Here is a 22,823-nt window from a genome sequence, read left to right on the forward strand (position 1 = left end):
CTGCAGTGGCAGTTGGGCCAGATACCCTCTCAGCACCTGCTTCCATCAGCTGGGAAGAAAGGCCACAGAGGTCTCACAACCCAGCTGAGTGAAACGACTCTTACTGACACAAAATCCTAGCTTTTAGTGAAAGGTCATTCCATGGCCCTGTGTATGTTTCTTTATAGCCTTATGAAGCAGCAAGTTCGTACAGAGACTTTCAGCAGAGCAGTGTGAAAGTGTAAAAAAAAAAAAACCCAGACCCTACAGAGAAAGTTTCCATTGAGGTCTGTGCTTCAGGTTTAATGCCAGACCAAGACAGAAGATAAGTCTGGTATTGCAAATAAATACCAGAGAGTAATTCACTCTTAGATTTGAGAACCGTTGCCCTTGCATTTGTAATTTTGAAGAGCCTAATAGCATTTATCAGAAGAACAGTGTTCAGAACTACCCAACTGCTATTAGCAAAAGGTTTTCACTGGGCAAGGATGAAAGACAAGAAGGTGAGAGCAATGACAAAGAAACTGATGTCATAGTATGTCTCAAATCAAGGACTGAAATAGTAAATTAATCTGCAAATGCTAGAAGAGAAAAATATCGCTCCTCAGACCCTTCTACCCTTAGAAGATTTAGTTTGGCAACAGAAGCATCACTGAAAACAGCGGGAGGAAGAGCTGTTCAGGCTCAACCACCTTCTCCGGTACTGGTTACATTAGAAAGATTTTAAAAGACTACACTGTTCATGGAAAAATATGAAAGAGATTTAAGGTTCAGTGAATCTGACACATCATTGCAAGTGGCTTAATAAATCTGTCTACTATTACTTGCCTTTTATTTTTATGAGATGTCGTCAATCAGGCAGACTGTGGACTCAGAATACCACAGAAGCCTTGGCAGCCAGAGGAGACTAGATCCAGGAGAAATGAGAAGATGTGAAGACTATACCAGCACTAGAAAAATAAGTGTTCTGGCCCACCAACACTATCACCTTTTGGGCTCACAAGAAACTCATTTTTATGGAGGCAGAAAAATGGCTGTGAGTCAAGATTTCCTGAGATATGAATGACTCCAGAGCTATGAAAAGGAATAAGGAAACGATGCCTGCTGGTGACCTTAACGTGACTGGAGTGTAACTGGGAAGCTGGATGGAAATGCTGCCAATTCTAAAATCCTTCAATTCTATGTGGCCAGCAGAGCCTGTTTCTTCCACTGGTCAGCAGGTGTTGGATATGAACCAGAGGACAAAGTGACAACTGCATTCAGATGTTCTCTGTTAATAGTACACTGCTGATTTTAGCCACAGAAGGAAATACAGATCTGTACTGAAAAAAATGGTTTATCGCACCAGCTGTCACTCTTTTCCCTTCATCTTCAATGGAGAAACACCTGGATAAAGCAAAACATTATTCCTAGGGCATCTCAATGACAACATCTGACCTTAAGGGATAAACAGTACTCGGTTAATACGCTTCATATAGCTCTTTAAAGCATCTATACTTCTGCTGTGATCCTACACCAGTAACAGAGAATGATAAGAACTTTTCCAAGGGGCTTATTCCAAAGGATGACCAGCAGAAGTTCTCACCAGCATGACCTTCTGAAGTCCAGACAGTCCCAGTGTATCACCCGAAACACAAAGCATCTCCAGAATCCTCTGAGTGAGGTAGGTACTGACAACATTGCATATAAGCTTGAAACAGGGCATTTCAATCTGACTTCGTAGAAGCATGTACACAACTTGTTTTAACATATGTGGCACTTAATAAGGATAGGCGCAACATTTTCCAGGAGGACAAATGCGTACGTATGTTCTGATTGTGCCATTTATAGTCCAATCCACTGCATCTAGGAGGGTTAGAATATAAATTGAATGTTACTTCATTTTATTCTGGCTTCACATATGTTAAAAAAGACATAGTTGTCTGTCTAAATCAATCCTGTAACTGAGATAAGTCAAATACTTTGCCTAGATTCTTTCCAGGGTTATCACCACATATATGCAGGCAATGATCTGATTGATAAAATACCATGTGCACAGTGAGCATGCAGGAAGTTTAGGGGGCCCAGAGAACTAATTCCTCTCTTCAACCCTGTTTATAAAGTTGCACCACCTGCACTCTCAGGGCTAAGCAGAATAAGGGGCAACAACTATGGAACAGAAGAGAAAGAAGTCCAGGCAAAGAAAATCATCCAGATGGCAGAACGAGACAGAATAAAGCTTTTATTTGGTATAGAAAGTCAGACTTTCTAATGTACCAATTCTCTGAAAAGAAATCTGGGTCTCTTTACTGTACACTGACACAAAAATGAATCTTTGTCACAGAGCTGCTGCCTTAATCAACAAACAATTCCTCTAGGTAAGACAAAATGAAAGCGCGGACAGAAAAACAAAGAAAAAAAAAGAAGACAGTGTCTGGCTTTAAGGAAGCTTAGCTGCACACATAAGCAGAAAAATAAAATCACCAAGCAACATAGTGCAAGTACTATATTCCTTTATAATAGTTTAATAATTTTAATACTGGCTCCTAATCATGTTTCACACTTATTAATGTTTCATGAAGTCCTGTTTCTATTATCTGTTGAAAGGGAAGTGATACTGTCTGTACAGAGAAGGAATTTTGTACATAATATTCTATCAGATTAGACTGCCGTAACTTTATAAATTATGAGCTGTCAGGCACTTTTCTCATCTGCTACAGAATACACTTCTTAGAAATAGGAGCTATAATTAAGACAACAGATGTTCTTTGCTGGCTTCAACTGAAGCACAGATAATTTCTAAAAAGCAGTCTGTAGTTAAGGCTGCTGTAAAGACAGTCTTCTGCTTCCCTCTATGGGTGAGCTTTTGCAATATTCCTTTTCAAACCAGAACTCTGAATTCAGGTTTTGAAATGGCTGCAACTATTTACAATTAGTATTAACATAATTAGAGAAATGAGCAGGCCTGTTCTGCAGAAAAATTGCAAGGCTTATGAAAATTAACCATGTTCAATATTCTGGCATGCAGTACACTGCATTATAATGCCATACATAATGCGTGAACTGTTTTGCAAAAGAACCTCTCCCCAGAACACAAAGGAAAGATGGGAAAACCACCTGGTTATTCAACTGTTCTTTCAAAGAGCTGTGAGAGAAGCAGAAACAGTAAAATAAGAAATAAGCAAGAATGTGGTAAAAGATGCCCTTCTGTTTCTAACCAGAGGAGGGCACTCAGTAAGTTGAGGAGCAGAGGGGGCCCAAGACAGACAGCCCTGCAGCTGAACCCCAAAGATGCTGGCACTGCGGCTTTGACACTACAAGTGTCTGGGAGAGGTGCACCTCACCTCCTTTCCACGGTGTAGAGCATTGGGCATGGCTAGAAGCTTCACATGCTTTTCCCAGGGGTGGCAGACTGAGGCATAATTCCCTCTTACCCCTCATTCTCAGGGATCACCCCAAACCCTGTGTGACATTCAGAAACACAGCGGGTAGCAGTGTTCTTACAGTCCCCAAGAGCATCTTTTTAAACCAAAGAACAGGTTAATATCTCTAAATAGAATGAGCCAGCATGGTCTCAGAGTGTGACTGAGGACAGAGAAAGAAAATATTTTAATGAGCCAACACCTATTTTTTTGTGTGTGTATTGGTGATGCCTGCAGGTTCCCTGCCAGCAGTTTTCAGTCAGAGAGATATCAACAGATGAGAAGTAAAACGTTGTGTAGGCACCAACTTACTGCATCCCCACAAGCAAGGGGATGATGACAGAGGTCACAGCAAGGGAGGGACAGGACAGGGTCAACCAAGAAGCTGGACCCAGTGAAATGCAAAACATTGCATGTTACATTCCCTTCTCCTCCTTCTGGATCACTGCTCCAGTGCTAGAAAAGAGCCAAGCTCTGCAAGAACTTGAATAATTCTGCCCAATTCTCCTCAGAGATACTAACTGGCAGTGAAAAACTTACCATTACAGCTTCTGGCAGTGGTTTAACATGAAACCACACATTATATCAAGAAAGAACACATGAGACCGTGTAGTGTGGATAACACAGGTGTGAGGACAAACTGCATGTTCCACTGGCAGCTACATCTTGTGACCTACTTACCAGGTTCTCAGTGCAACCTTCAGGGTTATTCTTATCATTAAACATCCAGATTGCAGCAGTACCTGGAAGTCCTTATCAGAATCGGAACAAACCTGTGATAGTTCTCAACAAACAAAACCTCCCTTACAGGTCTTATGATTAACTAAGCAATCTCTTAGAATTGATGCCAGCTGTCTTCCCACAAACTCTGCCTCATATTTCCCAAGGATATTAAAGCCATGATATTAACTTCTGCACTCTATTTTTTTTTTTTTGTTAAAACAGTGGAACTCTAATAAAAGCATAATTTATTTTAAAGAAACTATATACAAGTTAATACATTTACATTGTATTTTACTACAGGCACTCTACAACGAATCAGCAGCAAAGCTTCCTCTGTCTGATGCTGGCTATACTACAGAGACACATAAAAAAAACTACATTAAAAGAGCATCAACACCACAAGGTCAAGCACTCAAAACTTAAGGCAACAAAGAACTAAGGCTGCACGTGCAATTTCAGTTCCTGCTTTCACCTCTTTCCACATAATGACATAGCACTTTTCCCATTAAACTACCCTGTCCATTTCAGCACAGAAAGCCTAGTGCTCTCAACGGAGAGAACTGAGGTGAAAAGCTGAGGTTCTTTTTACCTGGAATGTTATCCAGATTGTAAAAGGACACAAGGTCGTCCAATAGGCTCATATTCTCCTGTTTACTTTCCTCTTCAGACCTGATTTTTTTATCATCTCTTTTCAACTCAGCTTCCTATGCAAAAGTAATTCATAAAATATAGTTCAGTTCTTCCTACAAAACAGGGAAGGAAATAAGTACTCATTTGTTCCTGGCAATCTTCATCAGAGAGAAACAGCTGCCTGTCTTTCATGGGAAGGAATGATGAGGTCCACCTCAAGAGGCACTTGAAAATTTTGGTTCTGGCCAACCAGTGGAAAGTCATGATGAGATGATTTCAGTAACTTCCACAAGGTAAAACTTCACAGACAGAGTTCCTTATGTGGAACAGTTTTTATCTAAAAAGCAGTGACATTTATTTTCTTCTGACTAGTTTGGCACTATCCTACTGAGATTACTAACCTCAACTCCCTTTCCATATAACCATGATGATGGTTAGTAATGGTGCTCCAGCATTATCTGCTCTTTGTAACTGAGATAGGTCTGCTGGATGGCTGTTCACTGTAAGATACTGGGCATGTCAAAACTCTCTCCACAATGACCTGTCCCACCTTGTAAAACATCCCTGTTTCCTTTTATTTTTACTATGAAGATGTTTCTAATGCAAGGCCAGTTCACTTGGCTTGAGAAGCACATTTTAAATCATTTTCTTTTTATTCAGTCATTGTAATACATAAAAATTCAGGACAGCATGTTGTTTTGCTCTGCAATAATACTTTGTTTTGATACCTTTTTACTGTGGAGGAACTAATGGGATTAAAAATGGCAACAATCCCCCTCAAACTATCCACAGACAAGCAATCTAAAGGAAAAAAATAAGCTCTTCACTACTGCAAAAAAAAAGATAGTGTATTACAGTGCTTGAGAAGTCACGTTGTTTAGATCTGGAAGATTTACATATAAGTACTGGCAGGGCTGCTGGCAGATAAAAGCCAAAAACAGCTCCTTCATCTTTTGGGAATTATGGAAAACATTTGTAAGTACACAGAAAGTTATAAATAATGAGTTTAAAGCAGTCACCCAGAAAAGAAAAATGCAAACAATGGCAATAGCAATCCAGCATCAGAAGACTTTTTTATTCCGGAAACTAATGTATTTCAAATCAAGTCTTTGTCCTCCTCCTAAAAAAAAAAAAAAAAAAAAAAAAAAAAATTGCGAGAGAAAAATCCCCATAGCTGAGGGCTCTAGCTGTAGCAACAGAAATACAGCAATGCTGAAAGGCAGTCTTGCAAGAAAGTAAAACTGGGTTAATCCTTAAGGACCATTAAACCATGGCTGATCTGACATACATAGAAAGAACATTATTAGGAAATTCCTGAACTGGATTAACAGAGTTAATCCCACCATCATCTTTAATTTCAAATAAGGAAAAAAAAACCCTCTAAGTCTGTATGTAGTACAATTTTTTTAACTGCATCATACACCTAGCAAGACTTCTCTGCACAGTAATGTCAGTGTTGATTTCTCATCCCAATGTATCTCAACCATTAAGCTATACAAAAAGCACATCACAGAATATGAAGTACATGTGCTTAATGCTTGAACTTAAAGACCTCTCTTCCATAAACCACTGTTTGCTCACACTCCATTGCTGAAGTAACTCTAATTTAGACCTTAGCAGTTAAAATGGTGAATGAATTTCATGGACCTTTGCAAAGCAGTCAGGGTCTCAACTGGCTGGCTAACTGTGACCGGACAAAGACCTTCATTTGTGTACTGTATAGCACATTGTGTTGTGGAAATTCATATAGTGCAAAATCTGTTTATAGGAAGTGTGTAAAAAAAAAAAAAAAAAGGAAAATAGCAACAAAGATGGTCATAATGAAAAGCTAGCATAGAAAACTGGCTATGATTTTACATTACCATCAGCAAGCCAAAGATTAACTGATGTCAGGATAAGGAGGTAGGGAATAGGATTTTAGCCTCCACTGGAAGTATGTATTTGTAAAAAGACTAAAAGCAAGAGGCAAAGCCTCTCTTTGAGAAAACCTATACATAATTCTAAGCACTTCAACCTGGAGAAATCCTTTTGCAACCTCCTGCAACCCCACAGTGTTAAAGAGTTCTATGGGGTCTAAAACAAAGAAAAATGCGTCCTTCTTGAAACATGCAGTGCATGCTTCCACGTGATTTTTAACTCAGGTGAAAAAGAGAAAGCTGTTATTACAGAGAAGAAGGCAGCAAGGCAGAAGGTCTTTTTATGTCCTCTACAGAGCCTCAAAAGGAGAGCAAGAAGCACTCTGATCTGCTGCTTCTCTTTCTTGCCTCTGCCAAGCAGCTGCCCTACACTGGCCTACTCCAGCACAGGGGGAAACGCTGTTGATGTTCTCCGACTTCCCTGTAGAAAACTAATGGGGACCAGGATCAATGCTCAAGTTGACTGCCTCTGAGCTTAGGGGAGTACTGAATGTATAAATGAGCATGCCAAGAAATACTAATCTGTTGAAGCCAAGAAATACTGATCTGTTGAATATTTAAGTGCTGCAAATGCACAGAGCTTCTACAGGTCACACACATAAAGAACCTCAGAGTTTTTCCACCATCCTGCTCCTGCCAAGAAAATAAGCTAGTCTTCTAACTAACCCATCCATACCTGAAAATATAATGGCACTACCTATCTATACATCTATTTCTGTTTCCACATATGTACAAACAGAGCTTAAAGCTACAGACACTCCGTTGTTTCAGAAAGTTGATTATAGGATGCAATAAAAGAAGTAAAAATACATCCCTGACTTGCACAAGATGTGACCAAACATGTGAAAAGGTCTTCCAGCTATGACTCACTAAGAAATGGGTGGAGGTTTGCAAGGCTGAAAAGTTGCTGGCTGGAAGGAAAAAGCCTTCTCCCATGCTAGCCAGCAAGGACTGGGAATTGGCTGCTATTCTGTCAAAAGGCCAGGTATATCCTAATTGTTTTCCTGCTATCCTACTGGGGAGGGGGAGGAGAGAGGGAAATAAAAAAAGGGAAGCTTTACCTGTCAATTTTTTTATTGTGCTCCAGAGAAATCTCTTGGTCGTCTTGCCAAAACAAAGAACCAGAGTTAACTTTTATTTGACCCTACCAGAAGGGAACACCTCTTTCTTGTTTCATTTTACCTTTGTAAAGGAATTTATTTATTTATTTAAATGTGGGCCATGCCAAGAAGTGAAAGGATGTCTCATTTGACTCCCTGATGGAGAATTCTTCCAAAAAACAGTTCCCTGTTGAGAGCAGAAGGAAGAGGAATGCATTAATTTTAAACTGACCTGATTTTTTGGCTTATGACTCTCCAGTTTTGACTGTAGTTCACATGAACTGCCTGCTACATCAGAATAAGCATCTTTTAACCTATCTGTCCTTCTAATTTTACCCTTCCAAATCTGCACATGAAGCTGGAAGAACTTGTATTTTAATTAGGTCAGCCGTGGCATCTTCAGAGAATTTTATTGAGGCTTTCATAAGATAAAGCTCCTCAAAAATGGTAGATGCAGCAGACAGCTGGCTGACACTGGTGTAACTCACCCAAGCTCTGCTATGCTACCGCCAGGCATCTAATTCTTGCAGGACTCAGAACTGCTAAACAGGAGCTGGCCACCTCCCAAAGTGTTATAATATTTCATGTAAATGTGCACCTAATAGCCTCTTTTAGAGAGATCAGTATAAGCAATCATCTAAATCTCAGTCTTGTTTTAACAGAAACGCTTTTTGTTTATTATTGTTACTTTTAAACAGCATTTTTCTTGATGTCTCAGGGGAGCTTGCCCTTCTGCTTCTCTTTTTTTTTTTGTGTGTGTGTTTCAACACACCAATCAGCTTCCCACGTTTCAAAGCTTGCTCTCAAACTGAGAAGCCTTAGGAGACAGAGCAAGGCAGCTGGTTATTCCAATGCCAGTGACCAAATGACTGTTCTAATCTGTTCTGCCTGAGGCTGTGAAGGGACACAGCTTGACTAAGAAGGTGCAAAGCTAGAAGTCAGACTTCTCTGAACACACATACTCAACTTGTTTGGCTGTTGCTTCCAAAGCCTTGTAGGGTAGTTTAGTTCTAAACTGACACACATAAAGGTTGGGTTGGGCTTCGTTTTGCTCTGGGTTTTTTCTTGTTTGGGTCCTGTCCCAAATAGCTACATATCACCAAATTACATGCAGAAATTTAACATATACTGGGAGTCAGTACTGTGGTCTTGCATCAAGCTAATCGAGTCTAAGGACAAAGTTTCAGAGCCAGTTAGAGTGCCCACTTATGCCACAGTCTGACAGTGCTTCATAAAATTTCTGAGCAAGCTGCTTTGGTTGGTTTCATTTGAGTCAGGAAAAAAAGCATGGATTAAAGATTTTTGACAGGCTGCAAACAGGTGACCAAATTTAGTTAACGTGACAGAAAGCTCTATTTTCCAGAACATTAAATTCATACTGAAATGAGCGAACTTCATGCTTTTACTTCTGCATGGCTATCAACCTGAAACCAACAGAACAAATTGGAACCACATTTAAGTCTACTTTTTTCTACTGGCTTTATAGCTTCCCCATGTTTTCTGCACATTACACATTCTCTTTCTCCCAGTATTTGGTCTCTTTCTCCTTCAGGCATACTGTAATCCTGCCAGCCAAAGAGCTTTGCTTTTAATAAGTAGATCTGCCAACTTAAATACCAGTCTCCTAAGGCAATCAAATAATGAAACACACATGTATGTACTTGCACGTAATCCGTCAAATGCCTCTCTAGCCCACTACAAATGATTTTTGCAATTTGGGGTTTTCATAGGAGCATGCATTCACACACTCGGGGTTTTCAAAGACCAAATGCCATGGTTCTTCAGACTCCTGTGTCTCGTTTGTACTTACAAATCCAATGACCCTGCAATTTATGTATCAGAACCTACAAGACACAGAATATGAAGAACCTAAAAACCACAAAGGTTGTGCAGACAACTTCATCTAAAGTAAGCATCTCCTTCAATTTCTCCAATCTGACCTAGAGGTCTGGTGCCAGACTCTTCCATGGCACAACACTCTTCCCGTGTTTTTAGTTTATCTGGAAAGTTAATGAATAACCATGCCAGGTGTCAAGAATATTTTTCATACCTCCCGCATTAACCATCTATCATCTACTCTGAGGCCACCTTGATTTGCACTTTCTAAACCAGTATTTCCCAAAACAGAAATGTAACGTGGGATGTTAGCAACAGAGTAATGCAGAAAAAATACGTTTATCACAGTAGGATGAAGTTGCACTGCCACACCTTTTGATTAAATAAGGTTGCGCTTTACAGCATGGCAGGGTAAAGATGGTTACAAAAGTAGCAGAGTGAAGATCTTCACAAAATCCTTCCAGTAAGCAAGTTACTGACTGGCATTAGAAAACTAAAATCAAGTTTCAAGGACTATAATTTATTACTTCATGCCTTCATTTGCACAAATACTTGCACTGTGAATAACAATCACAATACAGTGAAAAAAATGCAAAACTACTAGTGACGCACCATAAAAACCTAACCCAAAAGGTACATAGAATGTGCATGCCCCTGTAATGCATATTACTCTTGCAAGACATTCTTTACATGTACAAGAAAGTATTGAGAACTTGAAAATATGAATTCTCAGAATCTCGAAACAAGGGAGAACACTAAATTATGTCACAACATCTGCTGAATCTGTACACTCACGTTTTAGCAATGCTTTTGCTTTGAGCTTTTTATGTTTGGATTCTAGCTGGTGAAGCTGGATGGTATAGGCAGAGGTATGCCAGGAAGATCTGTTTTGCAAGGAATTTTCTTGGACACCAGGTACTCTGTAACTGAAGCCAGCTGTAATGAGCAGATAGTACTCCTTGAGATGAGTAATGTCTTGCACTATCAAACCTAATGCAATTCTCATTCCTGTTTTTTGTTATCTCAATGAACATTTAAGTGTTAAGACTTAAGAGTTCTTTAAGTTAAGTTCCATCCCCAGATTCAGCTTTTTAAATCGTTTTTCCACATGATGCCCCTATTACAAAGAGATTAACCTTAAGCTCTCTTGAACCAGCGGTCATTATACTAACTGTCTTTTCGGTCTACCTCATTCCTCACAGGAATCATGATCCAACCTTTGCTCACAACAGTGTCCTGAAGATGACTTGGTGTTTGTGAATAGGAAGTTTCATGAAGCTGTTATCAGCTGCATTACTCAAAAAAACAGAAGAGGCAATGAAGAAACTTGTTTCCAGACAGGAATCTGAAGGCTGCAAAGAAAAGTATTAAGACTACAAACTAGACAACCAGAATGAAACAATTCTCATTCAGTGAAGACCACAATGAAGAACAAAAGAATAAGCCGGAAAAGGGGTCAGGTGACTGAGTAATTAAAAACTGTATCAGGTGGAACACAATACAAGAAGGTGCATTTACACATATAGATACGAGTTTTAGATGCATAGTTTTGCAATCTTAAAAATGTTCTCCTACTATAGAGTGCAATTTACTGTATATATATGCACATACATCAAGATAATAAAACTGTGTTTATCATAAATGTAGAAATCTGTTACAATAACAGAATATAGAATTACAACTGTCACCATATAATTTCCTCAATTATAAGAAACCCTCATTACCATCACATTAGTTACCAAAACAGGCAGTCCTAATAAAAGAACACAGCCTTGCCAAAGGATCTAGAAGCATTAGGCAAATTTTTCAAATGCATTTTTTCAAACTTAAGAGGACTGAATACAGTGGAAGAAAATAACTTGGTGAAAATTATAGTGCTATCATCAAAAACAACAAAATGTGTGTGTGTGTCCCAAATGAAGATACACCTATCACTAAATTTGCAATTCTTACTATATAATGGACATACAAATGGCTAAAAACTTATCTACATGACTACTAAAGGGAGAACTTTAGACTAATTAGGAACATGCCCTAAATCTATCCAGAAATTATGAGCTCTGTACAGGAATTACTGAGTAAAATTCTACCCTGCCTTAGACCAGGACCCTAGTGTTTCCCTTCTGAGTCTCCAAAATCTGTGAAAGGACAGTCAGACACTACTCTTTACATCAGTGTTTCCTGTGTAGTTTTTGATGCATGTTCATTTTATATGCAACTGATATACTGGAATCTCTTTAGAACAGAGCTAGCATTTGTGCTCCAAACCCTAGTGACAATGGGAATTTTGCCTGAGTGAAATGGGAGTAATAATCACGCGCATTTACCCCAGTGCTGCTAAACCTTGACTATAGGTCTGACCTTGTTCCTTCTGAAGTTAAAATGCATCTTGCCATCAATTTACAGGAAAGTAGAATAGGATCCTGCTGCTTCTTGTATGAACAAGTCTTTCAAGTAAACAAAAAAAACCCAACAAAACAATCATGTATAATATTTTCAAGAACATCAGTACTTTAAAATAATCTTATTTTTAGTTTGCATACAAAGGGATTTTGAATAATGCATTTTAATAATCTGTTTAGAAGAGAGCAGCTCACATTAACAAGCATGGACATGCCCCATCTCAACTACCAGATGATTTACCAGTTTTAGATTGACTAGCTGTTTAAACAGACAATGAAAAGCAACAAAAAAAAAAAAAACCAAAAAACCAAAACCATTCTCATCTTATTGGTGTATTCTTACCCTAGATATTTGTCTTAGAGGAAACATCTGGAGAAAAAGCGTAACACTTGGTAACCATCTTCCCCTTTTTTGCTAAACTGTACATGCAACTCAAAGTCCTACATCTTAAATCACTGGGGAAGCCCACTATCCTTTTCAGTGCCAAGTTTTAATACTAAAGATACAAGAGACTTTATCACTACAAGAATAGTCCAAAGCAGTGACTAGCATTACACAGAACAGAAAAGTGCCCAACGTTTCTCTAGCAGACAGAGTTCTCCCAAAAGGCAGGAAACTGGCTAAAGAAGCAAAACTTCATGCTAGTCACTCTGTAATAAACATACTTAAACAACTGATTTTCTAACCCCCCCCTCCCCAAAAGTGTGCTGATAATAACAGGATTGTCAAAGTCTCTCACTTCACATAAGGGACTGCAGCTTACTCCGACTACCAGAAGGGTGATGGAGTTGTCAGCACTAAATTTGACCCAAGAGGAAGTTAGAAAAACATGAAAGTGGTGAGGAATGCACACTAATCTTTCAACCAATGGTAATAAATTATAAATACAGCACAGCAAAGAGAATTCAAACATTCATCCCTCTGTGCCCATAAGGACCCCTCACCGAGTGAAGAGAGGTCCTTTATTTCTAGATATTTGAGATGAAGTTTTTGTTACTTGCTGTTTTGCATATACTTTCCTAACACTTTCTTTATTGACCAGGCCAATTGCAATGACGACTATAAAAACCCTTTATTCTCAGAACTGGCTTGCTCTGGAGCTAAAGGTGTCCCTAAATCTTTCTCTCCATGAGAAAATTGCTTATGTAGGCTAACAACTAGCCATGCTATTCTGGCTTCAGAACAATGGGACTAGATTTAAACCGGCAAGAACAGATTCTAAATTATACTCCAACATCTGTACAGATTCGACACCAAAGTACCCAAAATAACTTGCTTCAAAATGTCAAGGGAATGGCTAATTTGAAAACAGTGTAATATCAAATGAAGAGTGAAAGACTTTACTACAGTAAGAGGCACAAAGCCTTGTCAGCCAAGAGTATCCTGTTTCAGAGTTGCTCTTAAAGAGTGTTGACCCCTCAACAGAAGACCCTCCCACTGGTGGAGACGGGAAGACCAGGAGAACAGATTGCACTCCCACTGCACATGGTGTCCTGGAGCCTCACAGCCCATTGCAGACCACAGCAGGGCAGGTGCCCCTCAAGCGTGAACCAGTCACTTAGAAGGAAAGAGGAATGTGATGGAAGGTTTTGCCATGGCCTCCGTCACCCCTCACCTATGCCAAGCAGGAATATCTCAGCGAGGAGACAATTCGAGGCTAAATTCATAAACACAACAGACATTTTTGCATCTCCATCCAAGCGCAGCACATGAAAAATTGCAAATTAGCACTAGACGACTGGAATGTGTGGTCGCAGGGTTGAACACCCCATGCAAGTAAGAAAAGGACTGCAAATCCTTGTCCTTAACTGGACATTTCTGGAATGTTCCTGGATAAAAAGATAACAAAACCAGACACAACTGTGCAGCCTTATCTACCACAGTCCATAATTAGGAAACTAGTGAATGGAACCACTAATTTAAGCACTTTGGTCTACCTCCACCCAAAAACAGCTTAGGAAGGAAGAGAGCTTGGAAATTAAAAGGTAACTTTGAATTAAGACTTCCCATTTGAGACAGTCTGCTGGAGAAGCCATAGCACACCTTGAAATACGGATCTGCCATGTCTGATATCATTTAAAAGTTTCTTCACCAAGAATAATCCTCCGTGATTATCTGCTACCCACTAATCTTGTCCCAGTTGGATGAGGAGATCTAGGAACCAATTGGTGCCAGCACTAAAGTTTTCTCTCCCAAACCCAACAAATAAATTACACCAATATATCTGTAAATACAACATAAAAACCTGGTGCAGCCATGCTTTGTGGGAGGTACAATCCCTCCTCGGACTACAGATTTCAGGTTGCACTAGTCTCCCTTCCTTCCCAGCTGGTGAGCAGGAGGCAATGGCACAAAAGTGCTTGAACATGCCTCATCTAACGTATCTGATCCCAAGAGGAAGAAAAAGGAGGGAAGAGACTCTTTCAATTACATCAACCTGATGTGTTTAAGTGGAATAGTCTGGCATTTGGCCAGTATCTTTACATTTTTAAGTGTCTGTGTTTTTTTAGAAGGAAGCATTAAAACTTAGAATACAGAACTTTATACAGAAACTCAATCTAAAAACAAAACAAAACAAAGGCAAAGAAGCCATAGGGAAAAATCAGCATCATCTGCGCCTGGCCTGTTTACTGAAAAATACAATAGCTGCTGAAGAGCTTCTGGAAGCTGAGTGGACCAGAAGTAATGCAATTCCTGAAGCAGGTCTGCCTTTTTCAGGAGCATCTTCCCATCCAGGACACCACAGAGTGATCTTCCAGCACAGATGAAACTGGCATGTTCAGCCCCGCCAAGGGTAGATCTCACTTCTTGCCCCCTACATCCACAATCTGTAGTGAAGAATCTCTCAGGCATCAACCTCTGGGAAATGCTCTAACGCAGCATATGATGCCAAGTGTATACAAACCGATCTAGCAGATTATACAAGCAAACTATCTGACAGCTAACTGAACTGTTAAAGACCTTTTTCATCATTCATGTCATAGTTTACATAGCAGTTCTGAAGTACAAGATAGTCTTAAAGGATATTTTTAAAGCGCAGGAAAACATACACAATTAAATCTTTCCCTAACTCAAGGCAGTAGTGTGGTTTTGAAACTCTGTCCTGAGAATCTGTGGGATTTTTTGCTGAAAAACCATCAGCTTAGATAATTATTTTTAAATGCAGTCTTACACAAAAACTCTTACAAAGTAGATCAGTATGTGAAAATAAAGAATAGCATTTTGGTGCTATTCTTGTGGACTGCTGTATACAGCATTCCTAAAAGACTGAACAAAAAGCAGTAAAGTTAGTATAAAAAGTTACACCTGATAACACTTTACCAAAAGACTACAGGCAATGTCCAAGGATGGAGGCTTTTCTATAGGAAAGTGCAAAAAAACCAAAAAAGTAATAGCTAAAAAAAAACCCACAAAAAAACCCCTCCTATTAATGAAACCACAAAATGGGACGGTCTTTCAGACATACATTTTGCTGAAAGCATAAAAGCAAGTTAGCATGTATTAACCACAAATATTACTCTTTTTAAAGCAAAAAATTCCCTTTAAATTCTCTGAAGTACCTAGACTTTCACCAAAGTTTTCTCAGGACTTAAAATCCTTCTCCAGCTAAAATAAATATTTCTTTAAAATCCTGTAACTCCCCTTTTCATTCTTAGCTATGAAAATAAAGCAGCTCTTTGTATTCTAGCCTTCAGTTTGATTTCATGGATGTTCATCACAGAAAGCGGCTTTGGAGCAAGACACAGATGTGAAAGAGTGCACAGCCAGCTGCAGTTACAAGACTGTGTTCTTTCAGATAAGAAAATCTGGATGGCTATATGGCATCACACAACTATTTAAGCAGGCATGGTTATTTGCTTGGGGTGCAGAGTGATACATTCTTGGCAAATAGTTAGGACCATGCGTTGCTGAAACTCAGAAAATAATGTTATCATATGCAAACCTAAGTAAGAACTATTTGCTAACCTGTGTTTTTTTTCAGATGTTCCTGGATCATAGCTAAAGGAACAGATTCAAGATGATTCCAAAGGAGAGGAGCAGGCTACTTCACCTTTGCCTTGTTTTAAGTCTGCCTCAGGAACATTCATGTCAGCAAGTGGTATTAACAGTATTACAGAAGACTAAAGAAAGGTAAGAAAAGTCACTCAACATAATGCCACTGCTGTAACTATACAAAGGCATATTACAATCAGTGTGATACCAAGCCAGAAAAATATTTCTTCCAGCATCAAAATAGAACTGTCTTATTCTTTCAGCTTCTTAAAACAATATGCGTAACAAAAGGTAGTAATTTTTTAGACTAATTGATACACCTGGAATAAAAAAGATGCATTTCAGCTATACAAGCCTTTTCAGGTCTGAGGCCATCTCGGAGGATCAAAAGAGGGGTCTGTATGCCCCAATTAATACATTTTTCACAGAAATATCAATTGGTCCATTAAAATATTTTTTTAAAGAAGTCCTCTCTTTTATTCTTCTGCGACGATTAAAACACAACCTGGAAGCTGCTAGGTTTGAAGTTCCTTCCTCCCTCATGCTTCCTTCCTCCTCTTCTACCAGCAGGTGGGGCCACACATCAACCATGAACTTGCCCAGGTCCGCTGTAAATGTGCAATTCGTACTAGTACTTGCAAGCATATCCCTGTGCTCTCTGTGGTGCATACAAAGACTTTTTCAGTAACTACCATCCTGATTTTACCACTGTGAAAAAAAAACGCTCTGGCTCACTTTACTGCATCTTGAAAATATCTTTGTTTTCAACAGTTATAAAGCAAGTGGCAAGAACTTTAGTTTTCATCTGGCAGCTAGAAATTTGACCGGTACAGCAAGTAACATAGCCACAAGCAGCTGGCAAGGCTCTCTGGCAGGAGCCTAACCCATTTTTTCGTTAAAGTCAGAAGCAACCCACTTGTCATAACTGCCCTGTAGTCATGAACTTCTCAACTGCAGCAGGACAAAGGCTTATGTTCAACCTGGGGTTTTTACAATTAATCCAAGGGTTCTGGCTTGAATGGCACATACATTTACCAAATGAGATAGTGACTCATTGCTTCACCCCATAATTTCCTTTTTCCATTTGCCTAAATCGGGAGAGATGATGACTGTTTTCTTCTCAACGGAGGCTCCAGGCTCACTGCATTCCACTCAGTCTTATGTCCCCTAATTTACAAGTGTAAGTAATTTTCAGAAATGCAATCACTGTACTGGCTTTATAGCAAAATTAAAGAAACAAATCCTACTCCATATTCAGTTCAAACATGCACAAACAGTTTTATGCTGTCAGTTTGGATCTTTGTCAAACATTGCATAACCTGGTCCCTGAAAGGAAGAGTTTCCAAATGTTTTGTGTCATTATCTTTGTCTCATCTGCTGATCTGAATCTGTTCTAGAAGAAAGTCTAAGGAAAGGTCTTCCAGGATTTTTTGCTTGCTTGTTGGTTTTTAAGAGAATCTATGTTACAGTTTGATCACAACAAGGAAGAGCTTTGGACTATTTTCAGGCTTTAAACCAGAAAAATGGCACAAAGTTCCACATACACAACCCTTTCAAGTTACACAGGAAGTTGCAGGAAGCTCCAAAACATCAAAACACACAAATTATTCATATAAAGATCTGGTCTGCCCTTCTGCAGTCTGTCCTTCATTTCCAAGTGGGAATTTAGCATTCCAAGTTAAATCTGAAAGTGTTTCTGTTGATCAAGCAAAGCTTTATGCTCTAAAGTCTGCTTAAGATCAGCTTTCACAAACTATGTAGAGAAAGAATACCATATGAACCAACTCTGAATATATGCAGCTGTATCAGATCAGCTGAATTAAAGTGCACAAAACTCAGCTGGACTCAGTACAGCTTACGCACTTTTCATTTTCAAAGAACTGGTTGAGACAGGGATAAATGAGAGGAACAAGCTCTATGTAGCTCTAATTTAAAAATAGCATTTCAAGGAAAAAAACCAAGATCTTTACTGGTTCACACAAACTTATGTTTAGTGAAGGGCATAAAGATTACCCAATTCTGGGTCTCCACTCTTGCAAGTGCCTTGACCCTTCTAGCAGCAGTCAGTCACCCTTGCCTGGTGGGAGAAGAAAACTGGGGAAAAGATAGGTTGGGCCAGTGAGAGCTTCACACCAGCAAGAGGAATTAAATCTGCCTTGCCATAGCTTTGACGTGTGCCAGGCCTGAAACTGCTTCCTGGGGCACTAGAATTCCCGGGGCACTTGTATCCCATTTCCTTTTGTATCTTCTCAGATTAAATACAATTAAAAACAAAAACAAAAAACAAAACACACAAAAAAACAGACCACAAAAAAAAAATTCACACCACCCCCCCCCCCCCCCCCCAACACAAATTCAGACTAAATCTAGTTCTGTATCGACATGGGTAAGGGTAAGACAAGCAAAAAGCAACAGTCTTAAAATTTTAGTCAAGGAACTCCAGTACTGATCTTGACTGATAGCTCTGGAAATTTGAATGGGTCTGGGGAAAAATCTGGGGAAAAATCTCACCTAAGTGTTGTAACAAATAAATAAAGGTTTTACTAGAACTTGAAACCACTGGCAGTTTTATTCTGTCTCAAATCTGCTTTTAACATGTAAAGAGCTACCTATTTGTAAGTAAGAGTGTGATTGCATACGATAATGGCCTGATGAGCAATCCTGCCCATGTTACTAGCCTCATTGACTGCAGAGCCTGTTCAGATGCCTATGATTAATTGCATATGAGTACTGCAGCATTATGAATACTGGCAACACTGTGCCTAAACATTTCAAATTTGATCTAATACAAAACAATCTGGACATTGATGAGCAAGTGCTGAAGCTTATCAAAGCCAGGCAAAAAAAAAATGCATTCAGAAGAAATCATTCAGTATTAAAAAGTATTGCAATGGTTCCTAAGTATTTTCTTATAAATAAATCTATGTATTGATTAAATTAAAAGAATTCATAGAATCTCAAATTAAGTTTCTGATATTCTCATTCAACATACACACAACAGGGGTACATTCAGAATTGACTCTTCACAGAATGAAGAACTAAATGGATTACAAATAACTGAGGTACATTTAAGAAGTCTGCTTCCAGTTAGCCATTAATTTGTCATTTTGATTTACAGCAGTTTCAAATCATGAAGTACTGAAAAATGTAAACTTGACTGCATTTGGTCATGCAAGTTTCATACTAGGCATTAATTTATTTGAAATATACTCTAGGGGTGTAGAGAGAAGTGTCATCCTGGGAAGAATCTTCTGGCCCACTGCCCATTATGTTGGCTGCTGGACAATATTAACTGTCCTATTCCCTGCACCAAATCTTATATACAAATATAATGAAGCCATCTTGAAAGTGAAACGTACATTGCTACATTATTCTTTGTCCAAAATGTATTTCCAGTCGCACCTCTCTTTTCACCCTAGGTATCATTCTGTATCATTCTGCTTACTTACAAGTATCACCTTTGTTTTTTATAATGCTCTTTTGGTGCAATATTTCCCAAATTTGCTTCTAAGTTTTAGAGCACTCTCTGCCTTTTTACTGTAAAGTAAAAAGATATGTAAAGAGACCAGTTATGTATGTTTTAAGTAAACATACATTACTTTAAAAGTAATTAAACCTAACTCTTGAACTATTTGGAGTTCCAATGTCAATATTTCCTCCAATCCAGTTGAGGGGGCTCTAATCCTAGGGTATTACTGAGGGTGCCTATCCTTTTGCATGAACCTTAAAATCTTTAATTCAAAAGGAGTTATATGAACTTAGCTAATTTTTTTTTTTTTTTTTGTCAGAAAAAAAACCAAGGCTGGATTGTAAGCTGATTCTTAAACATTTCAGAGCATGGTATGATCATGTGTGTAGACTTCGATTGCCAGTCGAATTAACACATTTTCTTGTTTCAAATCCCCACAGTCCCAAACTATTAAAAATAAACATGTTGTATATAAACAGTACTCTGCCTAGAGGCAATTTCAGTTTAGGAGAGATCTAGTCACTAAGGACTGGGGGCAGTGTCTCATCCCAGAGAAGTAGAAACGTCTACATGTAAGCAAGGCTCCCCAGATCTGTAGCAGAATTTCCCAGAGTAACTCCCAGCAGCTGAAACTCACATAAATGTTGGTTACAAACACAGCTCTGGGGCACGCTTGAAAACTTCAAGATTAACACCAGGATTTCCCAGCACAGTGCTGTGGCCAGCTCACAGTGTGGAGCTGTGGAGTATCAAGCAAGTACGAGTACAGAGCCCAAGCAAGTTACAAAACACTACTTTTACATTTGAAGCAGTAAAAGCATCAAAGCCTGGGATGCTGGTTACTTCACCACAGCATGCTCATGTAAAGAACACCATTTTCTTTCACCATCTGCCTCGCAAAGCAGCATTGAGGTGTCTATCCAAATAGCCACATTTATTCTGCAGTTACATACAATGGAGGCAAACATCTCTGGTTTAAGAAAAAAAGTCAATGTTACTTAATGGAACATACTAATATACAAGGAATGATCAAAGAAGTAACAGTGTTTCCTTTAAAAAGCAAATAACCCATTTTCAGAATTAATCTAATGTGAAACCATGAGACTTAAGACTAGAGGCTGAGGACTTAAGAAGCAGGGACAGTAAACCTACATCCCCATCTGCCTCCACCTTCATTCTATCATCACTGTACACCCAGACATTAGACACTTACAGGCAATTCTTGCATGCTTAAAGACACTGCTTCATATGCCAGTTCAGATTTAACTTTTTATCAAGCCCTCATCAACCTAGAAATGCTTCTCCCAGGGAAGACTCTTCTATTAACAGAAGAGTTCTATCAAATTCTGAGGATTAGAAAGCAATATATGTTTAAACAAAGGAAATATCTTCGTTTTTTCTACTGCATGCCCTACTGTCCAAAAATTTTGAATCTGATTTTCTCTTTATCAGTCTGATTTTCTCTTTATCGCGATTCCATTGTTCATTTTTAAATACCCGGTCTTACCTTTAAATGCCACAAGTTAACCTCCATAACAAAGGGCATATTTTTTGTTATTAGCAAGAGGTTTATGATAGGAACATTCATACTGTCAGATTCACCAAGAAGTATCTCAATAGTGAGTTTGATGAACCACAGAAGGAAATGCTTCCATCAGCTTCTCAGAAACCTAAAATAAATGCTTATTCTCCATTTAAGTCTTTACAGTTGTGAATTATAAGCATACTTTCCAACCTGTGAGATGTACGATCTCTGTGGTGCCTGAGACAAAGCACATTAAATTACAATGTGTGTGAGATAATTAGTATGAAGTAGAAACAATTCTTAATTGACTGATGAGCCACGCATTAAAAAAGCTGACCAGCAGGTGTCAAACACAAAAATGTAAAGTCAGACAAGTGCATGAAACAAAAATGTTTGAAAAACATGGGGACACGAACACACACCTTCTGAGAACAGTACTGACCTTGTTGCTCACTTTCGGCTTCAACTTTTGCAGGACTTGGTGCTACAGGAAGGGGTCGAGGAGGACGAGGCTTCGGAGTTGGGGGGGATATTTTTTTTCTTCCAATGTACTCTACGTAAGTTCCTGGGAAATCCCCCCTCTCCCCTGTGGTTTCATTAAAGCCATTCAACCAGCCAATTTCCTCAGGCTTTGCTTCTTCCCCTTCACTGAATCCAAGTGCTAGTAAGGTACCTTTATTCACAGTTAATATATCTCCTAAGTGCAAGTCAATGTCTTCTTCTCGCTCTTTTCTGTAGTCATATAAAGCTCTGTATTGATATCCTTCGGCACTCATCTTGGCAAATTATCTAACATTAAAAACTTAAAGTATCAAAATGCAATTGTCCAGTTATATTTTTATGTACAGAGAGATTCAAGATTTATTAACTGGGATAGTAAAAATGTCAATAGCAATGTCCAAGTAATAAAATCCACCAGAAAATCAAAGAGCACCAGAATCTGTCATTTCACTACTGATGTTTTTACTGATGTATTTATTCTAAGTCAATGATTGTTGCAGAAGTATGTGAACCACTTCTTCTATGTATAGCAATATTCTTCCAGTCAGTTCCTTTTCTGGTCTTGCTGGCACTTCTGAGTCTCCGTACTCAAGGTCAGCTGATTCTTGTAGCCGGTCACACCTTCTTAGATGGACTTGCCACAGATTGCCCACATACCTTAAATATTCTGCCACTGAACTCTCCACATATGCCTTGCCTGGAAAGAGAAGAGAAAACTGGTGAAATGGTTTCAAATTGTCTTGAACTCAATTTTCAACTTATGAGAAGCTTTTTGCAACCCTGGAAGAGGTTCTGCCTCAAAGAAGAGCCCTAAATAACAATAAAATAAAGCAGCTTCACAAAAAAAATCTGCCAGCTAGCGCTTGTGCCTTTAGAAAGGATATATGCCCAATTACTTGAATCAGATTTGCACTCCTGCAATATGGCTTATGGCTACTGAAGCCTCAGAGTGAGGGCTAAACCCTGGAGCTATCCCTCCAGTGCAGTATCTAACCTGGCAGGAAGATCTTATCTCCGCGAAGACACATGACCACTTTTCCCCACAAGAGGTCTCCCAGGAAAGAGGAGGAGCTCACTGTAATTAGCGCAGACCCTCCCAACTGGGTTATTCAGAATAAGCACCACTGCTGCTTATGCAGAAGGTGAGGATGGGTAACAATCCCCCATCCCAAAGCCTATATTCCGAAAACCTATTGGAGGGACGGTATTTTCATGACCTGCAGGAGAACCCAGAAGTCCAAAATGCTTGCATGAGTACCATATTTATTTTTTCTTAAAAAGAGTGTCTTCCCCATTCCCCCATCTTCCTGATGTTTTTAAATGTGTTTATGGTGTAACAGTAGACAA

At 39.0% G+C, this 22,823-nt stretch overlaps 1 protein-coding gene and 1 long non-coding RNA gene across 2 annotated transcripts in view; one reads left to right on the forward strand and one right to left on the reverse strand.

Annotated features, from left to right (window-relative positions):
* Positions 1–22,233, reverse strand: part of PIK3R1 (phosphoinositide-3-kinase regulatory subunit 1) — a 51,278-nt gene extending 29,045 nt beyond the window's left edge. The window contains exon 1 of the mRNA XM_057405470.1: positions 21,418–22,233. Within this exon, the coding sequence (XP_057261453.1) occupies positions 21,418–21,751 (334 nt within the window). The 5' untranslated portion in view covers positions 21,752–22,233. The remainder of the gene's footprint in view (positions 1–21,417) is intronic.
* On the forward strand, positions 1,494–21,589 carry LOC130597180 (uncharacterized). The gene is made up of 2 exons (XR_008971689.1): positions 1,494–1,642; positions 21,451–21,589. It is a non-coding gene; the product is annotated as an uncharacterized LOC130597180 (long non-coding RNA).
* Positions 22,234–22,823: the final 590 nt, after the last annotated feature.

Source organism: Pezoporus wallicus, unplaced genomic scaffold (genome assembly GCF_028554395.1).
Source record: "Pezoporus wallicus isolate ANWC-B61680 ecotype Strahan unplaced genomic scaffold, APGP_CSIRO_Pwel_v1 scaffold_2696, whole genome shotgun sequence".
Lineage (NCBI taxonomy): Eukaryota > Metazoa > Chordata > Aves > Psittaciformes > Psittacidae > Pezoporus > Pezoporus wallicus.